At 41.4% G+C, this 23,853-nt stretch overlaps 1 protein-coding gene across 6 annotated transcripts in view; it reads left to right on the forward strand.

Moving 5' to 3' along the window:
* NAA16 (N-alpha-acetyltransferase 16, NatA auxiliary subunit) overlaps positions 1-8,296 on the forward strand; it is a 64,919-nt gene extending 56,623 nt beyond the window's left edge. For 5 of the 6 annotated variants that reach the window (XM_070380232.1, XM_070380233.1, XM_070380234.1 and 2 more), the window contains 6 exons: positions 160-350; positions 2,347-2,455; positions 2,879-2,977; positions 3,288-3,431; positions 5,304-5,401; positions 6,166-8,296. In XM_070380232.1, coding sequence (XP_070236333.1) covers positions 160-350; positions 2,347-2,455; positions 2,879-2,977; positions 3,288-3,431; positions 5,304-5,401; positions 6,166-6,363 — 839 coding nt within the window. In that variant the 3' untranslated portion in view covers positions 6,364-8,296. Of the gene's footprint in view, positions 1-159; positions 351-2,346; positions 2,456-2,878; positions 2,978-3,287; positions 3,432-5,303; positions 5,402-6,165 lie in introns of those variants that run through there. The other variant, XR_011466270.1, reaches the window with a different exon arrangement.
* The last annotated feature ends 15,557 nt before the right edge of the window (positions 8,297-23,853 follow it).

A 23,853-nucleotide genomic window follows, 5' to 3' on the forward strand; every position in this document is an offset into this window, starting at 1 on the left:
CAACCCAGGGATTGAACCCCGGTCTCCTGCACTGCAGGCGGATTCTTTACCTTCTGAGTCACCGGGGAAGGCCAGATAGACTAATAATATGCATTGAGTAAGAATATGAGGAAATTGAGAGCACTGACTCAGAGTTTTCATTCATTTGAATATTTACAGAAAACCTGTCAGCCAAAGAATTGAAGAAAATGCTTAGCAAGCAGAGAAGAGCTCAGAAAAAGGCTAAAGTAGAAGAAGTGAGAAAGCATGTGGAAAGGGAACATCAACCAAAAAATCAAAAGAAAAAACAGGATGAAGAAGAAGAAACCAGTGGTTTCAAAGAAGAACTTCTACCTGAAAAATTAGAAAGGGTGAGATGAATACACTGTGTTTATTTGATAAAATTTGTATTATTTAGTTCTGTGCTGATTATAAATGTGATTTATTTAAATCTGTAAATCAGAAGCCAAATTTGTAGTATTAGCTAAGATCATTATGCTGGTCGTCAGTTACTTTTAAGTGATAATATGTAAGTTTGGGCTAATGCAGATTATAGGTAGAATTGTACTTGTGGTAGGCAGAATAATAGCCCTCCAAATGCATGCATGTTCTAATCCCTGAAAACTGTGAATATGTTACATTACACAGCAGAGAGAATTAAGGTGGCAAATGAAATTTAAGGTTATATTTAAATAAGACAAACTAAGATCCCACATGCCTTAAGTATGGTGAAGCCAAAAAAAAAATCTGAAAAATAAAAAAACTGGACAGAAAGAGGATTCCTGAACTACCCAGTGAGCCCAGTGTGGTTAATCACAGGGGCCTTAAGGGGAGGAGGGCAGCAGGCGGGGAGCGCTGAGTGATGGGAAGGAACTCTGTCCTCTGTGGCTGCCTGTGAAGGAGAGGGGGGCCCCGAGCCAGGAGAGGTGGGCATCCTGAAGAGGCCGAGAAAAGGCGTGGAAACACTCTCCCTTAAAACCTCCAAGAGGAAATGCAGCCCTCTTGGAGTGCAGTGAGACCCACGTTGGACTTTTAACCTACAGAACCGTGTCAGATAAATTTGTGGGGTTTTGTTTTGGCTGCAGTATGCAGCATGAGGGAACTTAGTGGCCCAACTGACACTGTTTGGTGTCATTTGAGGGTCTCCAAAGAACTCTAGTACCACAGTCCTGTATGCCTCGGTGCAGAGACACTTCAGCAAGAGCAAAGTGATCTGTTAGACTGGACTCTTCGGGAGGCTTACAGGTGTGCAGGCGGGGAGTGCCACATCCAAGAACGTAGTCGGCTGCAGTTCTGTAATCAAAGCACAAGTGAGGAGGAGGGAGAGGACCTGTGTGACTTCCCGAGCGGACGCTGTGCTTCCATCACTTGCTTCTCCTCCAGGTTGGGTGGGGACTTTTTTCTTGTCCCTACACGGTCAGGCTCGGTTCACACATTACTCTTTCTTGTGTGCGTATGTCCTCGGGATCATTAGTGCACTGAGCTCACTGGGCAGGATGTGGGTCTCGTGCCACCGTTTTTTTTTTTATTGTTTTGGGGCACGTCCTGTGCTTCTGTTGCGTGGCTTTGCTGCCAAGCAAGGCTGCTTGGTTTTGTGGTTAAGTAAACCTTTCTTTGAGTAATCATTAACTTAAAGAGGTCGTCATATTTTTTCTACTTAAATTCCCTCGTGGGATTAACTTTAATCACCTACTTTGTCCCTTTACGCTGTCTTTATCATAACCAGAGATTGAACGCGTGCCCCGTGCATTGGGAGCACAGAGTCTTAACCATGGTACCGCCAGAGAAATACCTAAATTTGTGTTAATACAGTAAATTTTTGGTAATTTGTTAGAGCAGCAATACAGTGAAATATGGCAGCATTTTATATACTTGGCTAGATAATGTTTTAGCTACAAAGAGAATAGTAGCTTATCTCCACAATTTTTTCAAAATATTAATAGTTATTTAGGAACCAGATTTAGGGAAATATTTAGCTTTCTGGTTTATTCACTGTGAATCTAGTATTTTAAACGACTTTTTTTCAAGTTTGTCTCCTTACTTTAGAATGTCAAGGGGCTTGGTATTACATTGGTATTTGTAGTACCACTTCATTAAGTCTACAGAATAATTTTCTGTATTTTTTATTTTTATAAAATTATTTTGAATTTTCTAATCATGAAAACAATAGAGCTATTTCCATTTTGAATAGTATTGACTATACTTTGTTTATAGTTGATAGTTTAAAATTTTTTTTCTTGCTTCTTAGATATATAAAAAGAACTATCTAGAGTACTTCAGCTATGCATTAGTATAAGATTTGGGGGGAAATTTGACTTGTGTGCCTGCTTTTTAAATACAATAATTTTTCTTTCTGTTTCAAAATAGATAGAAAATCCATTAGAAGAAGCTATCAAGTTTCTTATACCTCTTAAGAACCTTGTTGCTGATAACATTGACACTCATCTGTTAGCATTTGAAATATATTTTAGAAAAGGTAATAGTTTGGATTCAGATTTTAATTTTTTATTTTATTGGTGACCATATTCAGTATAATGTTTGTGAGTTAGATCCGTTTTTGTTTCTTAGACCTGCATTTCAACCTCCCACAAAGGCTCTTAATCCCTTTTTCCTTTGCTACTCAAAACTTTACTGAGTAATAGATTAGAATATTTTGATCAAATGAATTATTTGAATAGGCATACAGATTGTTTACCTGAAGTAATTCTTGATGATTTTTCAAGCATTTCTTTAGAAAATAAAAGTCTCTGATAACCAAAATCAACTTTGAATTTTGCTTTTGAAGATTATAGGAAAGATAATACTTTGTGTCTGGATTTTAAGTGAGGCTAAAATAAAGAGAATAAAGTAACATACTTAAATACTGATTCTGTTACTTGTCTAATTTTTTCTGACACAGGAAAGTTTCTGTTAATGCTGCAGTCTGTTAAACGAGCTTTTGCTATCAACAGGAATAACCCATGGCTACATGAATGTTTAATTAAATTTTCTAAATCTGGTAAGTATAAAAAAGGTAATATTTATGTAAAAGTAATTATGACAGTTTGCCTGTCTTCTATTAAGCTGGACATGAAAGAGATTAGTACAAAGAAAAAAGTTTGCAAAGTACTTAAATGAAGATACTAGCAAAGATATGTTAGAAATTAGTGCATTTTAAGCTGGAATGTATTTGTATTCCAAAGGAGCGCTCCTATTTTTATTATGTAAAATGTATCAGGCTTAATAGTAAATATGAATGTATTTCAATTGATTTTGTTTCAAAGGACAGGCCAAACATACTGTAGACTGTAAATGTTCTGTTTTTACAGTGTCTAATCACAGTAATCTTCCAGACATCGTGAGCAAAGTTCTATCTCAGGAAATGCAGAAAATATTTGTTAACAAGGATTTGGAAAGTTTTAATGAGGATTTTCTCACACATAATGCTACTTCTCTTCAGCATCTACTTTCAGGTTGGTATTTAGCTCCCAGAGTTAAAATGTTTATGGCAAAAAGTTAGAATATGATGGGAAAAAAAAGTTTGGCAAGATGATCAAACTATCAGAGAAAAAGAACATAGTACCATTGTGATCTTTCAAATTAGGAAAGATTATTTTTAAACATAACCGTACAGAATCTATGGGATGCCGCCAAAGCAACTCTTGAGAGAAGTTCATAGCAGTACAAGCCTTCCCCTGAAAATAAGAAAAATCTCTAACCTAACCTACCACCTAAAAGGAAAGGTTATTCATGTTTGAAAAAAGGCTAAAGTATGGGAAAGCTGTAGTGTGTAAGTAGTCTTGTATTTTACTGCTGCAGGTGTGAATTGGCCTGACCAAGTAGAAAGACAACTTGTCGTTCTTATCAAGAACTTTGTCTTTTGCTATAGCTGTACATACTTGTGTAAATAATTTTAAAGAATCCAAAGCAAAGAAAGAGTTTTAAGGTCAAAGGTATTAACTGGAATTCTGTGTGTAAGGATAGGGAAAGGATGGAAGCAAATCTAATGAATGTCCAGTTACAGGGGAAGCAGTGGTCCTGTAGGCTGGACCACCAGGTGGTGATAGAAAGTGATGTCTATACAAAAGATTTACAACAGGAGCAAGCAGTGTAGAGAGAGAATTGACGTATAATACAGTCTCAGCTGTGTAAAAATATCCATAGCATAAAAGCTGAGGAGAAGCGTGTATTAAAGTGGTTGACTTTGAATGTTGAGGTTATGTGAGACTTATTTTTTTCTTGTATTTTGATTACTTTCTATATTTTGTGTTTTGAGGACTTACTATATCCTGCCCTGTTACAGGAAGGATTTTAGGCAGTCTATACAAATTCATAAAATGACAAGGTGGCATGACATGCAGACTAGAGGAAGACTGGAAGTGGAACTGGGGACAAAATTAATGAAGTACACAATGTAATTAACTGTGCTCCTACTTTAAGCCACATATTTAAATATTTTAACCTAAGCTTTCTTGTTGTAAAGGTAAACTGCTTGGTTCTGTTATCTATGAAAAAAGTTAATTCCTATGAAAAATTACAGCACTTCTTGGTAGTAAGGGCAGGTAAGAATTTCTCATCAAAAACACAGGATAATGGAAGGAGATATTTATTTATTATAATAATGGGAAATGTCTTTCTAAACATTATGTTCTCAGAAAAAGATAATTTTTACTTCAATTAAAAAAGCCATAAAGAAAGTCAAAAGGCCAAGAAGGGAAAATATTTACAGATATGTAATTGAGTAAAGCTAATAATATGTATACTAATCGTATAGATTAATAATAAAAATATAAATTAATAAAAGACCAATAAAAAATGAACATGGACCATGAATTTATAGGGGGAACATAAATTGGGTTTTACTTTAAAATAGGTTTAAAAATTACTTTCTTCATAAATATGCAAAGATTTTCCTGTTGTCCATCTATCACACTACTCTGATAATAGTTTGTTCCTTAGGTGTTTTATTTTAGAGTATCATGTTTCAAAAATGATTTTAGTTAAAATATTGACTGATGCCACAGGGGTAGCCCATATTTACATTTCTGAGGGGTGGGGTTGTTAACCCTGGTCTCAAATGTTGCACAGCCATCTCTTTGTCACAGAAAAAGCCCCAATTTGTGGGGGCCTTTTTGTGTGTGTGTCTAAACGTAATACAAATACTTTTCTTGTGGCCCCAAGCTGTCAGTGGGATATCATGGAATAAGGAGTTAGGGGAAAAGGCCACAGTCGTGTGCAGCCCACTGCTGACTGGATACCTGGAGCCGTATTTTAAGTCACTGGTCAGTTCAGATCAAATCTAAGATGTCCACATTTACTGGTTTTGAAATGTCTTGGTATTTCAGGTGCTAAAATGATGTATTTTCTGGACAAGTCAAGGCAAGAGAAAGCAATTGCTATTGCCACTAGACTGGATGAAGCTATAAAAGATAAAAATGTAAAGGTAAGATTTTTCACCAACCGATAGCCACAGATTGTGGATACCGAGTGAGCTAACAAAACATCTCTTTGCAACGTAATTCCTGAGTGGGCCTTCAGAGTTACGTCTGGATTTGAATCTCAGCTCTGCTCACTGTGAGCTGATCATGTTAGGCAGTTTACCTCTTTAGCGTCCTTTTCCTCATTTATAAGTTGAGGATGAAAAGGCGGTCCATCTCAGAGTTAGCATGACAGTTAACTGAAATAGTAAACTGTGAGGTACTTGACATGTAGTAAGCACTCAGTAAATGGGAACTATTACTGTTAATAAAGGACACATCAATAATTATGGGCTTCCCTGGTGGCTCAGAGGGTAAAGCGTCTGCCTGCAATGTGGGAGACCCAGTTTCAATCCCCGGGTCAGGAAGATCCCTTGGAGAAAGAAATGGCAACCCGCTCCAGTACTCTTGCATGGAAAATCCCATGGACGGAGGAGCCTGGTGGGCTACAGTCCGTGGGGTCTCAGGAAGTCACACACGACTGGTTATAGTTTCAGAGATTCACCTTTTTAAAGTATTAGAATTCTGTTGCTTTTTCAAGGCCTCATAGAATTGATTTTTTTAAATGTTCCTTTTTGTGGTGATTACTTGTTATGGATAGCAAGAAGGTATCTTAGAGTGAGGCCTTGTTGATTTTCTGTTGCTTAATTAACAAACTGCATCTTTTGATTAAGGTGATTATTAACCAGACTATTTTTTGAATAGTTTTCTTTTTTTCCTTGTTTAATAGACTTTAATAAAGGTTTCTGAGGCTCTGCTCGATGGCAGCTTTGGGAGCTGCAACTCCCAGTATGAGGAGTACAGGATGGCGTGTCACAGGCTGCTTCCCTTCACTTCTGCTTTCCTGCCCGCTCTCAGCGAAGTCGGCAGTCACGGCGCGGCTCGGAACCACACAGCCAACTGTGATGTCTTGGCAAATGAAACTTGAAATCCTCTAGAAAGTTGACTTCTCTTAGACTCAAAGCTGAATTCAGGTTAAGGTTTCTCTTCCATTTTGTACTTTAATATAGATAAGAAATGAAATACCGTTGACCTTTGAACAACATGGGTTTGAATTGCAAGGATCCACTTAATATGTTGATTCTTTCTATAGTAAATACTACCTTACTCTGTCGTCTGCGGTTGGTTGAATCTGATGCAGAACCCACGTAGGGAGGAACTGTGTGTGCACAGGCGGCAGACTATTAGTGTATGTGTATTTTTGACTACACGGAGGGTCAGAGCACCTAACTGTTGCTTTGCGCAAAGGTCAGCTGTAATGGGTATCATCTGACTTTGCCACTTTACATAAAAATCTGTTAAAATTACCTGTTTGTTCTTGTACAGTTGTCTTAAATTTTTCACTTATCAACATTGTGATGGTTGCTGTCACTTCATATTGTAACGATGATAATTTCCTAATTAACCTAAGTTGAATCCAGCTCCACTGTATTATTTTCTTTAGATTCAGGTTTCATTTCAGAATTTTATGTTTTGATCCCTTCTTGGTTTGTTTTGTTATTGTCTGTTTGCTTTTTAAAGCACATCAATATTCAAGTATTAACTGTATGTCAGAAATGGTATGGAACTCCTTTTGGCAAATACTTACTTAAAGCTTAACTTTAGTGTGATACTTTGTCCACCTTGTACCATTTTCTTCTTAGTGTCCATGAAAACGCTATTGTGTGTTGAATAAGGGTACTGCAGCTGTATGTTGATGCTTCAGGGTGTGGGGATCCGTTTGCCTCTTACCCATGGAAGTTCAGTAGTGACTTTGTTGCATATCTAGGTCAGTCTTAACCCACAGGCCAGAGCTATGCTTTTTTGACTAAATCGGTTTGTGTGTCCCCAGGGAGTTTAAGTAGTCTATATATGAGTGGTGTGCTTCAGGAGGGCGTGACGGGGCAGAAGACAGATTTCAGTGAGATAGTCTTACTCTTATAGCTATACATTGACTATTAAATACATTTTAATATCACCACAGTGAGAATCTAGACATCAACTAGTTTTGGTACCGAGTCCAAGCTCACTCTGCTTGCCACACGACAGGGCAGTGAATCCCAGAGACGAGCTGTTGAGACAAGGAAGAGACTATCTGGAAAGCAGCTGACCGAGAAGACGGCAGGCCAGTGCCTCCAAATAACCATCTGACAGGGTCTGGATGCCAGGTTCTTTTATAGATCAGAGATGGGAGGAGGTGAGGAAGCAAAGTAAAAAGACTGTTAGTCTTGCAAACATCTTTCATAATGGCAAGCTTCAGTCAGGGGATGTGTTAATTTCTCCCTTCTGCCCTCTGCAGGTGACAGGGTTCTGAAGAAAGGCACTTTAGTTTATAGGCAAGCACAAGGCCAGGGTCCTCCAGCCAAGCCATTAAGTGTGATCATAATAACAGAAGCAAGTCAAAGAAACCATTTCCAACATGGAGTCAGGATTGGCTTCCTCCCTGCAACAGTGTAACTATTAAAACATAGTGTTGTTGAGCAATATTTAGCAGGTGAGGAAATGGCAACCCACTCCAGTGTTCTTGCCTGGAGAATCCCAGTGACGGGGAAGCCTGTTGGGCTGCCGTCTATGGGGTCGCAGAGTCGGACACGACTGAAGCAACTTAGCAGTAGCAGCAGCAGCTTTTGTTCTATCTTGTACAGAAAACAGTAATAGTATCATTGAATGTGTTCTTTTCAGAACCATATAAATATGTCTGTAACATTAATACTTCCTTTTAAGACAAATATAAATTCAAAAGATTTAGAGAAACTGTTCTAATTAAAATTGTTTTCCTTCATGCTAAGTATATATTTAGATTCATAATTGTTGAGAGAAAAGAATTCACTGTAAAATAATGCCAACCTGTATAATGCTGTAATAAATTATTTTGTACTTGTGTTTGTGTTATTGCTTCACACCACCAAAATTGCTTATTTGTGTTTTTTTTATTGCTTTACACTATCAAAATATTTTTGCAAAATGTTTTTCTTTGACAGAATACAAAATTATCATAGTTTTACAAGTTTATTTAAAAAAAAAATAACCACCTACCAATATTAGTGCCACAACAGTTTGGCTTCTTTTTAGTGTTTTAATAATATTAGAAGTAGGCTATCTTTGTCACTAAATAGCCTGGGAAACATGTAGTTTTTCATGTTACTGTCAGTAAGATGCCATTTCTTTAAAAGATGCCAGTTAATAAATAATTTATGTGGAAATTGCACTTTCAACAGCAGTCTTTAAAAAGGATCCCATTGAGATCGTTGGAGCTTCTGAGTTATGTAGGGTGGGTAGTGGAGACGTGGGAAGTTAGGTTTACAGTGTGGAAGGCAGGAAGAGAGTGACGCTGGGATTAGTGAGACCCAGTGGTGTGTTCCTCTGTGTATAGAGATTGTATCTATTTACTTCCACCCCATTTTGAGTGTAAGCATTGTGAACCTGGAATGTGGGTAGGGATCCTTTTTAGTAAGGGTTGTGTATCGTGTCTCTCAGTCGCGTCCCTCCACCCTATCCTAAGTTTGGCAGAGGATCTTTTAGTTTTGGAAAGCTAAAGGAGAATAATGATAAACCTAAAGGAGATGCATCTGAGAGCCAAGTACTTAGTGAGATCTCTAGTCTCAGCGTGAAAAGTCCTTTGAACTTGCCAGGTTTATCAGAACAGATAGGAAAAGGCAAAGATTCGCGTGATTGTGTCATGACTTCAGAATTTGACTTTAGGTTTCTTCCTTTTTTGGCCCTGTCACATAGCGGCTTGTGGGTTTTATTCCCTGACCGGGGGTGGAACCTTTGCCCCTGCAGTGGAAGCACAGAGTATCCTCAACACTGGACTGCTAGGAAATTTCCTGGTTTCTTTCTTGAGGAATGGATTTAGCAGGCAGAGCCTACAGGGTAAAAAGCTATATATAATCCAGTCTGTGTTTTATTGAGCATCTTTTGTGTGTCAGACATCGTTCCAGGTATGACAGACACAGTAGTGAACAAAAGTGTCCTTATTTTCATGGAGTTTGTGTTTTAGTAGGGGGAGAGCAAACAAATTATTATATAGTGTCAGGTAGTGATAATTACTGTGAATAAAAATCAGGTTTCTGAAAAGCATTATTGAATGTAAGAAGATGAAAGGCTTTTTAAGGATTGAAGAAAAGTTACTTTGAGCTTAAAATTGTATATCCAAGCAAATTAGCATTAGAATACGACAGCATTTAAAAATATCCTTAGTCATTTAAACCTCAGATTTGCCTTAGAAAGGTCCTAGTAGAAAATACTTTTGGAACAATATTAAGAGGTAACAAAATCAGGAAGATGCTTCTAGAGATACAGTGAGAAGAGTGATCAAGTAACTTTGCAGAGTTGACTGTTACCAACCTGTTTTTAATGTAACAAAATTCTAGGCATTACCATCAGGGCTAGAGGTATCAGATCAGATCAATCGCTCAGTCGTGTCCGACTCTTTGCGACCCCATGAATCGCAGCACGCCAGGCCTCCCCGTCCATCACCAACTCCCAGAGTTCACTGAGACTCACGTCCATCGAGTCAGTGATGCCATCCAGCCATCTCATCCTCTGTCGTCCTCTTCTTCTCCTGCCCCCAATCCCTCCCAGCATCAGAGTCTTTTCCAATGAGTCAACTCTTCTCATGAGGTGGCCAAAGTATTGGAGTTTCAGCTTTAGCATCAGTCCTTCCAAAGAACACCCAGGACTGATCCCCTTTGGGATGGACTGGTTGGATCTCCTTGCAGTCCAAGGGACTCTCAAGAGTCTTCTCCAACACCACAGTTCAAAAGCATTAATTCTTCGGCGCTCAGCCTTCTTCAAAGTAAGAGCTGAAATGCTTTAAGAGGACGTTACAGACATTGAAAAGATTAAGAAATTGATGAATTTTTCACTATCCACAAACATGAATATGATTATTAAAAACTAAAAATATAAAAAAATTTATCTAGTGGGAAGCAGAAAAAGAGGAACAGATTACAGTGAATGAAAAATTCTGATGGACCACTGATGACAATAAATGGGTTAAACTCAGATTCTTAGATTGTATTAAAATTGTTTATACACTTGAAATAAAAGCATGGAGATAGAAGCTAATATAATATGAACCAGTATAAAGATGGAGTAATAGTTTGAATAGAATTTAATGCAGAATACAGCAACAAAGAGGAATTATATATACATTGATAAAAATACAAATTTAACACTATAAATGGTAAAAAATAGAAAAATTTTTAACTGTAGTGATACGTGTTAACTGGACTTGCTATGATGATCATATAGCAGTGTGTACATACAGTGAATTGTGTTGTACACCTGAAATTGTTACCTTAGTCATCTCAATAAAAATGAGAAGGTATGTCTACTGTTGACTTACATGCACTTACTTATACCTTAGTTTATATCAAGCAAGAATAGAGTGCTGAAGAGAGAAATAGAAATACCAAATTACAATTGCAGATTTTAATACATATTTTTCCCCTCTCAAAAATTGAAAGGTAATCAGATAAACAGCAGTTAACTGAAGACAGACCATGTAATTAGTTTGAGATAGTGTGTATATATTATTCTTCACTAAGTATGTGATGAACGGTTTACTGTTTTTAAGTACGGTAGGCCAAGAAAGCATTTCTAGTGGGATGACATTTGGACAGCTTTGCTGATCAGATATTAGTGGGAAGAACTTTTCCAGGAGGACTTAACAGGCTCAAGGCCTTGAGGTAAGAATTGTTAGTAGATGACTGAGTGGCTCCAGTTTTTCAATATGTTGTGGAATAAAAATGTTTGGACATTGTAGATTTAAGTAGCTACAAAACTTAACAATTACAATGGATTTCAGTGCCTGGTGACTCCTCTGAGAAGTTAATTGAAGGAGGAAACAGAACAGGCTCCATCTTGAAAGCAGGACTCCATCATGGGCTGGACTATGAACTTTGAGCTATACGCCCAATATCTGTGGAAAAGACATACCAACTGGAAAACCAGGCCCCCCGGATGGAAGAACCCCAGGGCTCATACCTAGACTCTCCATTGCCTAAAAGAACACCCTAATTATCTGTATAGAATCATAAGTTCTATTATGCTTATTGAGGTATGACCACAGGCCTATTGATAATTGTCCACTGTTAACTACCTAGGCTTAAGGCATATGAATCACAGGTTAACTTTGATTGTATCTTTCTCTTCCTTTGTTCAGACTGGTTTCAGGGAATTTTGGGGAGGTGGGTTTGGGCACATACACTTAGGGTATATAAGGTTTTCACAAAAACTGGTCAGGGTCCTTGGCTAAGAGGAGACTCTGCCTTGAACTGCACTTCATCATCTGCATTGTCCTTCTGAGTGAGTTTGTTTCCCGGAACGCGTGGCTACAACATAATGAGGTCTGGTAAGTTTTTAGCTATGAAATAGATTGTATGATCTCATTAATAGCTTTCGTTCTTAACAGTTTGTGAAAATGATTTTAATTACTAATAGCGTACCTACTAGCTCTATCCCCTTCCTTCTGAACGTGTGGGTGCTAGTTCTAAAATTCCCAGGTGGCTCAGTAGTAAAGAATCTGCCTGCCAATGCAGGAGACAGTTTCAATCCCTGGGTCAGGAAGGTCTCTGGAGGAGGAAATGGCAACACACTCCAGTGTTCTTGCCTGAAAAACCCCATGGACAGAGGAGCCCGGTGGGCTACAGTCCATGGGGTCACAAAGAGTTGAACATGGCTGAGCACACACACCATACAAATTGTGATTAAGTGAACTTTATCTTCAAGTTGCTAAAGTCTTTGTATCACCTGAGTTGGATTATGTGTTAGCCTTGGCTCAGGAGCCTCTGAATCTGCAGCCATATCATCAGTTCCCACAGCTGACTTCGGACTGGTTGGAGATTTTCTAATTATCAGAAGCTAAGACTGCCTTTAAAAGGACTCCTGTCTGGACCATTGCTGAATTCTGAAAGCCAGCTCACCCATCCTCACCCTATCCTAATCCACCAAGGATCTGTCGGGACTAATCCTCTTGACCGAGCTGTGGCCCATTTCATAGTGACCACTTAAGGCATAACCCCTCTGGCTTGTTCTGAACCAGACTCTCATCCTCATTGTGTTCTCCTTGGGCTTCCCTCTGTGCCTCTTCCTTTTATTCTATACAACTTTCCCTCTGGGAATATTCCACACCTCGGTTAACCTTTGTTGTTCAGTCGCTAAGTGGGGTCTGACTTTTTGCCATCCCAGGGACTGCAGCACAGCAGGCTTCCCTGTCCTGCACTATCTCCCAGAGTTTGCTCAAACCCGTGTCCATTGAGTCGGTGATGCCATCCAACCATCTCATCCTCTGTCACCCCCTTCTCCTGCCTCAGACTTTCCCAGCATCAGAATCTTTTCCAGTGAGTCAGCTCTTGAGGTGGCCAAATGTTTTGGAGCTTCAGCTTCTGCATCAGTCCTTCCAGTGAATATTCAGGGTTGATTTCTTTTAGGACTGACTTGTTCGATCTCTTGTAGAATCCAAGGGACGCACAAGATTTATCATAGTTACGGTTATCATAGTTATGATAGGTATGTCAAGAGATATGGTTATCATAGTTCAACACATCTTCCGTCTCTGCCCTCAGCATTTCCTTTTCTCTTGACCTTAACTGAGATCTCCACCCATTATGCGGGTCTTTCAAGTGGAGGCTGTTTATTTTCTCATAGAAAATAGGTATCCATACTCCCAGTCACTGCTTTCAGCCCACTATTCCACTATGGTATAAAAACCCATGTTGCTTTGAGATGAAGGTCTGTGGGCTGTAGTACCCTAGATCCCTCTTTGTTGCTGTCACTTACATACCCCTCTGACTCACAGACTTAGCTGCAGTGGGACTTAATGAGTTATGTGCAAAGCACTCGCAACGGCCCCCACACAGTACCCTTTGAGTGTCCTCAGGCATTGTTACTATCTTTGTCTCTCATACTGCCTTGCTGGGGACGCCTACGAGGATGTGGGCTTCCGATGGATTCTCCAGTGTAGGAGGCTTTCCGCTGGGCCTCGAGGAATTTCCTTTTAAACAATAGGAGCTCTGGCCAGCGCTTCTCCTGAGACTTCTGACGCCTGTGTGCTCCATCAGCCCGCAGGAAACAGCGCTGTGTTCAGTGACTCCCCACCAGGTGCCTGTGGCCATCAGGTGGGGAGGCTAAGAAACCAACGCTAGGCCCCTCGCAGAGATTTTTTTTTTTTCCTGTTTAATTATCAGTGAAAGAGGAGAGTGAAAAAGCTGGCTTAAAACTCAACATTCAGAAAACTAAGATCATGGCATCCAGCCCCATCACTTCATGGCAAATAGAAGGGGAAAATGTGGAAACAGTGGCAGATTTTCTTTTCCTGGGCTTGAAAATCACTGCAGATGGTATCTGCAGCCATGAAATTAAAAGATGCTCCTTGGAAGAAACGTGATGAGAAACCTAGACAGCATATTAAAAAGCAGAGACATCACTTTTGCTGACAAAGGCCTGTATAGTCAAAGCAATTTTTTTTTCCAGTAGTCATGTACAGATGTGAGAGTTGGACCATAATGAAGGCTGAGCACTGAAGAATTTATATTTTTGAACTGTGGTCCTGGGAAAGATTCTTAAGAGTCCCATGGACAACAAGATCAAATCAGTCAATCTTAAATCAACCCTGAATTATTCATTGGAAGCCCTGATGCTGAAGCTGAAGTTCCAATACTTTGGCCCCCTGCTGCAAAGAGCCGATTCATCAGGAAAGACCCTGATGCTGGGGAAGATTGAGGGCAGGAGAAGAAGGGGGCAACAGAGGATGAGATGGTTAGCATCATTGACTCAACAGACATGAATTTGCACAAACTCCAGGAGATGGTGAACAACTGGGAAGCCTGGCATGCTGCAGTCCATGGGGTCACAAAGAGCTGGACATGGCTTAGCAACTCAACAACACAACAACAAATAATAATGATCAAACTATATCCCATAAATTAACTAATGAAAACATAGTAACAAAGTGAAAATACCCCACAGTAAACTGTAGAGTAATATGGTTTAAAAGACAACACTCGGTGATTCAGATCTGATTGCCTGGGACAGAGCTGGGAAATGTAAGAACCTGTGTGGCCCAGGAAGAGGCTATGGTGTGTGAATTGGAGACCATGGTTCCCCTTCCTGCTGCTGCTGCTGCTAAGTCGCTTCAGTCATGTCCGACTCTGTGCGACCCCATAGACGGCAGCCCACCAGGCTCCCCCATCCCTGGGATTCTCCATCCTGGCTGCATGTTAAAATTACTTAAGGAAAGTTTAAAAAATACTGCATTTAGGGCACTCCCTCCACATATTCTGATGCAGTTGATCTGAGTGAGGGCCTGGCCCTAGACATTTTACGTAAGCTCCCTTTTCGGATCTGATTCTGATGTTGACATGCTCTGTCCTGGGAACTGGTAAGACAGAAACTGGAGAGCTTGCAGAGCATGGGGTGGCTGTGCTGGAGGGAGGGTCACGGGAGACCACCCATTGCTTTCTTTGGGAGCATCTTCCTGGTTCTTCACTAGTCTATTCCCAGTGACCTGAGACCAGGGCATTGAGGAAAGGACACAGGTTTTGGAGGAAGATGGGCATCGCCTTTCAAGCTGGCTGGAGATGCCCCATCTAGTCAAGCTGGGTGACTTGGGGCAAGTCACTCCCCTACTTGCCTCACGGGTGACGCAGTGCAAATGTCGCCTCATTGTAGCCTTGCAGCCACCTGTAAACGGAAGCTGTCCTCTTTAGTAAGTGCTTGAATCTCTTTTTTGTTTCTCTGCAAGGTAGTTGGTTGGAGCCTTCTGAGCCCAAAGAGGCAGTTGCTCCTTCTAAGATCACCCAGCTTGAGTCACAAGCTACAGCCAGTTCCTCCAGCCGTCCACAAGTGCCCTGGGTCAGGACCGTCCCCATACAGAGGCTGTGTTTCCTGACCCAAAGAGCCAGGCTAAACCTACCTCATAAATCATATTAAAAACTGTGAATCGTTATATGAAAAGTTATGAAAAGATGGACATTCAGTGACTTTAGGTAACATTTCATAAGGAAGGACAAATTTAAGGTTTTGATACAATATGTAATAATATAAAATGGGAGCCAGCCTGGAGAATCCAAGTTGGGGTTCTAATAGGTCATCTTCCTATTTTTCACGGCACCTGGATGTTCAGATAATGAAACAAGAAAGAAAATTCAGAGATCTATGGAGAGAGATGAAGAAGGAAATGGCAACCCACTCCAGTGTTCTTTCCTGGAGAATCCCAGGAACAGAGGAGCCTGGTGAGCTGCCATCTATGGGGTCGCACAGAGTCGGACATGACTTAGCATGCATACATGCATGCTAAGAGAGAGATTATAAATCCCAAGGCTCTGGGTTTCTGGTCTCTTATCTACAGTCTCTATCTAGAATGTAAATAATCTATTGCTAAATAATTCTTTTTTACATTTCTAATATCCTGCTGGTCTTTAGAATAATTATTCAGTTCAGTTCAGTTGCTCAGTCGTCTTTGACTCTTTGGAACATCCCTGGACTGCAGCACACCAGGCTTCCTTGTCCATCACCAACTCCTGGAGTTCACTCAAACTCATGTACATCAAGTAGGTGATGCCATCCAACCATCTCATCCTCTGTTGTCCCCTTCTCCTCCCGCCTTCAATCTTTCCCAGCATCAGGGTCTTTTCCAATGAGTCAGCTCTTCGCATCAGGTGGCCAAAGTATTGGAGTTTCAGCTTCAACATCAGTCCCTCCAATGAATATTCAGGACTGATCTCTTTTAGGATGGACTGGTTGGATCTCCTTGCAGTCCAGGGGACTCTCAAGAGTCTTCTCCAACACCACAGTTCAAAAGCATCAATTCTTTGGTGCTCAGTTTTCTTTATAGTTCAACTCTCACATCCATACATGACTACTGGAAAAACCATAGCCTTGACTAGACGGGCTTTTGTCAGCAAAGTAATGTCTCTGCTTTTTAATTGTTACCACTGCCCAAAATCACCCTTTTCAATGCATATTGTGAAACTCCCCAGGCTAGCTTGTGAGGGTCTTAATCAGTAATAGACCCCATGACAAGTGCTGCTGTCTAGGTTATATGCCACCTTTGTCGTCTACTTTAAAAAAAGCCATAGCCTGCCCCGTTTCCACTTTATCTTCTATCTTGTTATTTCTTATTCTTAATATCTGGTTGGAAAAAGTGAAGGGGAAAGATGGGAAGTAAAGAAGGAGAGGTACTTCCCTGGCAGTCCAGTGTTTAAGACTCTGCACTTCCAAAACAGGGATCGTGGGTTCGATCCCTGGTCGGAGAACTAAGATCCCACATGCCACGGGGCAGCTAAGCACCCCCTGCAGCTAGAGAAGCCCACATGCTCTAGATCCCACGCCTTGCAACTAGAGAAAAGCCCTCATGCCACAATGAAGACCCAGTGCAGCCAAAAATAAAGAGAGCCAACTACAGTTAGGAGGGTGGGGAGGAGGTGGCTGGGGGGCTGTGGGTGTGCCAGGGGAGCAGGACCTGGTTTGGAACCATGGGCACTGGCACTGGGCTGCATGTTTTACTGTCTGGTCCTGTCACTTGCTGGTTTTGCTTGGCTTTTCTCATGAGCAAATCGTTTACATTAAGAGGTAGTGTAGAGAGAAAATGGGGTAATACATGCAAAAAGCCTGTTTTATCCTGGGAAATGTTTTACAACTGGCTCTGTGGGGTGAGAGGGCAGAAATCTTGATTTGGAGAATGTGCTGGCTTTGTGGTGTACGTACTCCAGCTGGTTTCAAGCTGCCAGTTTAGTGTCACGGAACATGGAGTTGGGGAGGGAAGCCACAGCCAGGTCTGAATGAGCCCGTTCCAGCGCCCCACTGGAACGCGTACCCCAAAGAGTTTGAAAACCCACTCTCCTCACATAAGCATATAACAGCAGATCCTCTGAGAACCACAAAAAAGGCACGGCAGGTTCCGTTGTTGCTGAATTTTAGTAGCACACAATAAGAGTTGAACAAGTGGGGGTTCACCGTGGATAGAGTGAATGTGAGACCTCCATTAATTTCCTAAAGGAAAAGGGGTCAGGATGGACAACAGCAGGAAATGCTAATAGAGGCAAACACCCACATTTACAATGTAACTAGAGCCTGTTATTTAGAAATAGGTCATTGGGGGGTTTGGTGACAGGCTATGGAGCCATTCATCTTGAGGTCAGGGCTTCGCATCTTTCAGGGATGTCAGTAATCCGAAAGGAGGTGGAAAGAAAAGCATCTTGTCTGACTTGACACGGGGATCTGACTTTAGAAGGAAAATCAGAGATGGAATCAGCAAGGGTTGGTACTTTCGAACTGGGCAGGTAAGTGCTCTCTGGAGTTGAGTGACCAGGGCCCCAAAACCAGCCTTTGTTTTAGCAGCAATCTGACCATCCATCCTTCCAGCTGTCTATTCATGTATCTATTCATGTGTCCATCCCATCAGGGTCTTCAGTTGAACAAAATAACTTAAACTTGAGATACTTTAGGAGCAACAAATACCTTTTAAGTACATCTTAAATACAATTTGGTACATCTGGTTCCATGATAATCAGACAATTTAAAAATGATTTATTATGGAAATTTTCAAATATACAAAAAAGTAGAGAGAAGAGGATAACAAATGCCCAGGTTCAGTCGAGTGGAATCAGTGGAGGAGGGGTCGGGAGGTGGGGTCCATGTCCACCAGGGTTGGCCCCACTGGCCGCCTGTCTGATTCCATCTATCCCTCTATCTCCCCCCACCACTTGCTGGGACAGTGTGATTCTAGCCTTCCCGTCTTTGTGCTGGCTTTTCTCCCCTTTGTAACCACCATACCATTAAGTGAAGTAGGTCAGACCAGTATCATATGATATGACTTACTTATGGAATCTAAACAAGGGATATGAATGAACTCATTTACAAAACAGACACATGGACATAGTAAGCAATCTTATGGTTATCAAAGGGAAAAGGGCAGAGGGATAAATTAGGAGTTTGGAATTAAGAGATACACCCTACTATATATACACACACACACATATATATAATGCACATATATATAGGGGCTTCCCAGGTGGCACTAGTGGTAAAGAACCCTCCTGCCAATGTAGGAGACATGGAGATACAGGTTCGATCCCCGGGTCGGGACGATCTCCTGGAGAAGGGAATGGCAACCCACTCCAGTATTCTTGCCTGGAGAATCCCCATGGACAGAGAAGCCTGGGGGGCTACAGTCTGTGGAGTCACAAAGAGTCGGACACGACTGAAGCAACTGAGCATGCACGCATGACTAAATCACTTGGCTATATACCTGAAACTAACACAGCATTGTAAATCAACTGTAATTAAAAAAGAAAAAAGCTTATACACCACAGGGGAGAGAACATTAAACTTTAAAAGACCACCTCCTTCCAAGGGTATTTGACAGAGGCAGTCATGTAAGGGTGACTTCGTGGATGTAAACGGCACAGTGGGATGGTTACCAGTGTCCACTTTCTAGGCAAGGCTACAGACAGGGCAGCAGGGAGGAGTTTCTTCTGAGTGTTTTCAAGACCCACATTTATCTGACCAGTTTTAAATCGCTCTGGTGAGCATTTCATCTACTTCTTGCACCTCCACCAACAGCTTCTGTGGTCTGTCGATAGCTTTCTTTAAAAAAAAAAAAAAGTTTATTTTTAATTGGAGGATAATTGCTTTACAGTATTGTGTTGGCTTCTGCCACACATCGACAGGAATCAGCCACAGGCATTCATGTGCCCCTCCCTCCTGAGCCTCCCCCACCCCCCACGCTGTCACAGAGTTCCGATCTGAGGTCCCCGCGTCACACGGCAGATTCCCCCTGGCGGTCTATTTCGCACGCGGCAGTGCACATGCTTCAGCGCTACTGTCCCAATTCATCCCATCCTCTTCCTGACCCACTGTGTCCACGAGCCCGCTCACCACGCCTGCGTCTCCACGGCTGCACCGCATCTAGGTTCGCCAGTGCCATCTCTCTAAGTCCCATACCTGTGCATTAGGTAGCTTTCTTAAAGAACAACCCCACCTAGGAGAGCATGTAGGCTCAAGTCCGCTGTCAGGATTCCCATGCTAACCGGAACCGGAAACCCAGGGCCTAACGCAGGGCGGAAGGAGCTGACTGCCTTGAAGAAAGATCGTCAGGTTTCTAACATCCGGCTTCCATTCTGCTTTTCTCCCTCACGGCCACCTCCGACCCCACCGTGCACCTTAGCTCTCCAGCCTCTCCACCCACTCTTCTGGACCATGTGTTTTTCTCTCTTTCCCCAGCAAGGCTCCATCCTCCCCTGAACAGAGCCAAGATGTCACAGCTTGGGACCCCTCCTGTGTGGTTCATCTCCCCATCAGGGCAGAGGGCTCCTAGGTAGGGGTTCCTGTATCCTGTCTCACATCGGTACCCCACGGTCCCGGTACTGCACAGTCCCGGGGGAAGGGCTCAGTAACTCCTCCCGGCACGAATGAGCCTGTGGTTTTTCAGAAACTGATTATTCTCAGCTGGGATTTTCAATCCCTCCTTTCTGCAGCCCAGGGGGAGCCTGGGTACCTTGTTTCTGCTTCTTAAGATTCGTCACCGAAGGTTGGGAAGAGGAAGTGAGTGGGACAGACCATGGATGCTGCTACTGCCATTAGGAAGGTTGAACTTTCGGCAGTGTGTTTGGATTCTCCATGTTTTTAGCCGTTTTCTCCTTAGAGTCATGACATCGAATTCCCCGAGCCTTGAGAGGACCTTAGGAATGGTTGTCAGAGGCTGTGTCTTCAGAAATGGAAAATTCACCAAGGCCAGTCTGTCAAAACAGAAGTGATAGAAGCCATAGAGCCCCACAGCATGCAGTGGAGCCACTGAGCTGCAGGCTCCTCTGCGGGGAGATTCTTAGGGCGCTAGCATCCCACATTTTGGAAAACCCTACCTGGGTACTGGATTGTTTTTCTTGAAGTGGTGAGAGGGCACTCACCTTTCTTTATGCTGACCCTTTGTCCGACTGCCTTCCACATAACCCAGTAGTAAATCCTCAGACCACCCTTTAGAAAGAAATTAGCCGCAGCTGAGCAAACAAGGTTCAGCAAGGCTAACTTGCCCAGACTCAGGCGGTAAGTGATGCACCTGGGCTCAAACTCCTGGTGGTGGATGCCCCTCAGCCCAGGTTCTTCCGTTGCTCTTGAGGCTGGGGATACGAAGTGTTTCCTGCAGGGCCAACCCTCACTTAAAGTAATTAGCCTCCAATTAAAATAAGTAAATTTATATTTTTTAAAAAGGTGCTTAGAGAAGTCCCTGTTCATCTATTCATACTCTCAGGGAGGCCCTAATGCACCTCAAGTCACTCAGTGAGACAAATGTTTCTTTTTTATTCTTCCAACTTGAAACATCTCCATTTGGTGCTGGTATATCCTTAATAATGCCCTAATACTCACAGCTTTTGAACTGTGGTGTTGGAGAAGACTCTTGAGAGTCCCTTGGACTGCAAGGAGATCCAACCAGTCCATTCTGAAGGAGATCAGCCCTGGGTGTTCTTTGGAAGGAACATCCGAAAGCTGAAACTCCAGTACTTTGGCCACCTCATGCGAAGAGTTGGACTCATTGGAAAAGACTCCGATGCTGGGAGGGATTGGGGGCAGGAGGAGAAGGGGACGACAGAGGATGAGATGGCTGGATGGCATCACTGACTCGATGGACGTGAGTCTGAGTGAACTCCGGGAGTTGGTGATGGACAGGGAGGCTTGGCATGCTGCGATTCATGAGGTCGCAAAGAGTCGGACACGACTGAGTGGCTGAACTGAACTGAACTGAATACTCACAGATTTCCCCTTTTTAACAAAGAAAGGAAGCCTTCAGCAGTCATCTGTATCTCTAGCATTTTATAGCATTGTTTTGTTTTCTTGGTATTTACATGTTCCCCTCTTTTCATGGCAAATCATAGTTGCTGTACAGTCACAGTATGCCATGATGTTTTCTTTAAAATAATTTGTTTGCATGAAAAAATGATTTCAGAAATTATTAGGTAATAAAAGCAAAAGTTCAAGTGCTGGCTCAACTAGGAAGACGCATGCAAAAGAATGAAGTTGTATCCCTTCCTCAGAGCACACATAAAAATTAATTCAAAATTACACACATTTATATGAGCTAAAATTATGAAACTCAGAAGAAAATGCAGAAGTAAATTTTGAGACCTTAGATTAGGTAATATTTGTTTAACTTTTGAAGCCAAAAGCATAAGCAACAAAAGGAAAAAAAAAAACAAATGGTACTTCATCTAAAGTAAAAAGTTTTGTGCTACAAAATGATGTCAAAAAAATGAAAAGAAAACCCACAGAATAGGAGAAAATATTTGCAAATTATATTTCAAATATAGGACTTGTATTTCAAATATGTAGATAACTCATAAGTTAATAATAAGAAAAAATAACACAATTAACAAATGGGCAAACAATCTGAATAAATATTTCTCCAAGGAATATACAAAAGGCCAATCAACAAGCATATAAGAAAAGTTTGATATTATCAGTCATCAGGAAAATGGAAATGAGATACTATGTCACACCTATGGGGAGGGCTATAATGAAAAAGATGATAGGTATTAGCAAAGATGTGGAGAAATTGGAACCCTCATACATTGCTGGTGAGACTGTAAAATGGTGCAGCTGCTTAGGAAAACATTTTGACAGTTCCTCAAAATTTCAGACATAGAATTGCCATTTAGTTCAGTAGTTTCAATCCTAGATAAATGAAACCATGTGTCCACACAAAAATTTGTACATGAATCTTTATAGCAACATTGTAATAACTAAAAAATGAAATCACAAATTTTTATCACCTGTTGCATGCATAAATACAATATAGTTGATTTGGTACAGTTACATGGCTGAGCCAGGCATCCAGATATTTGATCAGAGATTACTCTGGATGTTTCTGTGTAGGTATCTTTTGGATGAGATTAACACTAAATTTATAGACTCTGAGTAAAGCAAATGATGCTCCGTAATGAAGGCGGCCCTCCCTCAGTCAGCTGAATGTCCAAAGAGGATAAAAAATTGAGCAAGAAGGAATTCTGCCAGTAGACTGCCTTTGGACTTGGATGGCAGTTCTTCCAGAGGTCTCCAGCCTGTGGCCTACTCCATGAGATTTTTGACTTGTCAAGCTTCCATAATCATATGAGCCAGCTACTTAAAAATAAATATGTCTCAAGGTGTAGAGAAAGGGGAACCCTCCTGCACTGTTGGTGGGAATGTAAACTGGTACAGCCATTGTGGAGAACAGTATGAAGGTTCCTTAGAAAACTAAAATAGAGCTACGATAGGATCCAGCAATCCCACTTCTGGGCTTGTATCTGGAGAAAACCATGGTTCAAAAGGAAGCATGCCCCACAATGATCATTGCAATGCTGTTTACAGTAACCAAGACATGGATCCAACTGAAATGTCCATTGGCAGATGAATGGATAAAGAAGTTGTGGTACATATATACAATGGAATATTACTCAGCCTGAAAAAGGGATACATTTGAGTCAGTTGAACTGAGGTAGATGAGCCTGTTATACAGAATGAAGTAAGTCAGAAAGAGCAAAGCAAATACGATATATTAATACATATATATGTGGAATCTAGAAAAATGATTGATGAACCTATCACAGGGCAGGATTAGAGATGGAGCCATAGATAATAGACTTGTGACACAGTGTGGGTAGGAGAGAGTGGGACGAATTGAGAGGGTAACACTGAAACATATACATTACCATATGCAAAGTAGGTACCTAGTGGGAAGCTGTTGTGTAACACAGGGAGCTCAAGCTAGTGCTCTGTGATAATCTAGAGGCGTGTGTTGGGAGGGCTGGGAGGGAAGTTCAAGAAGGAGGAGATATGTGTATACTTATGACTGATTCACATTGTTGTATGGCAGAAACCAACACAGCATTGTAATGAAATTATCCCCCAATTAAAAATAAATTAAAAAAAGAAGATATGGTACATATATACAATGGAATATTACTCAGCCATGAAAAAGTGTGAAATAATGCCATTTGCAGCAACATGGATGGACGTGGAGATTATCACAGTAAGTGAAGTAAGAAGAGTAGAGTGGAGAAGAGTATGGAGGTTCCTTAGGAAACTAAAAATAGAGCTACCATATGGTCCAGCAATCCCACTTCTGGGCTTATATCTGGAGAAAACCATGGTTCAAAAGGATTCACGCCCCACAAAGATCATTGCAGTGCTGAAAGACGTATTATATGATACTGCTTAAATTGCTTCAGTTGTGTCCCACTTTTTGAGACCCCATGGACTGTAGCCTGCCAGGCTCCACTGTCCATGGAATTCTCCAAGCAAGAATATTGGGGTGGGTTGCCATGCCCTCCTCCAGGGGATCTTCCTGACCCAGGGATTGAATCTGCGTCTCCTTCAGCTCCTGCATTGCTGATAGATTCTTTACTGCTGAACCCTGGGGGATGCCCAGTATTGCTTAAATGTGGGGTATAAAAGAATGATA

The sequence above is a fragment of the Bos mutus genome, chromosome 12 (assembly GCF_027580195.1).
Source record: "Bos mutus isolate GX-2022 chromosome 12, NWIPB_WYAK_1.1, whole genome shotgun sequence".
Lineage (NCBI taxonomy): Eukaryota > Metazoa > Chordata > Mammalia > Artiodactyla > Bovidae > Bos > Bos mutus.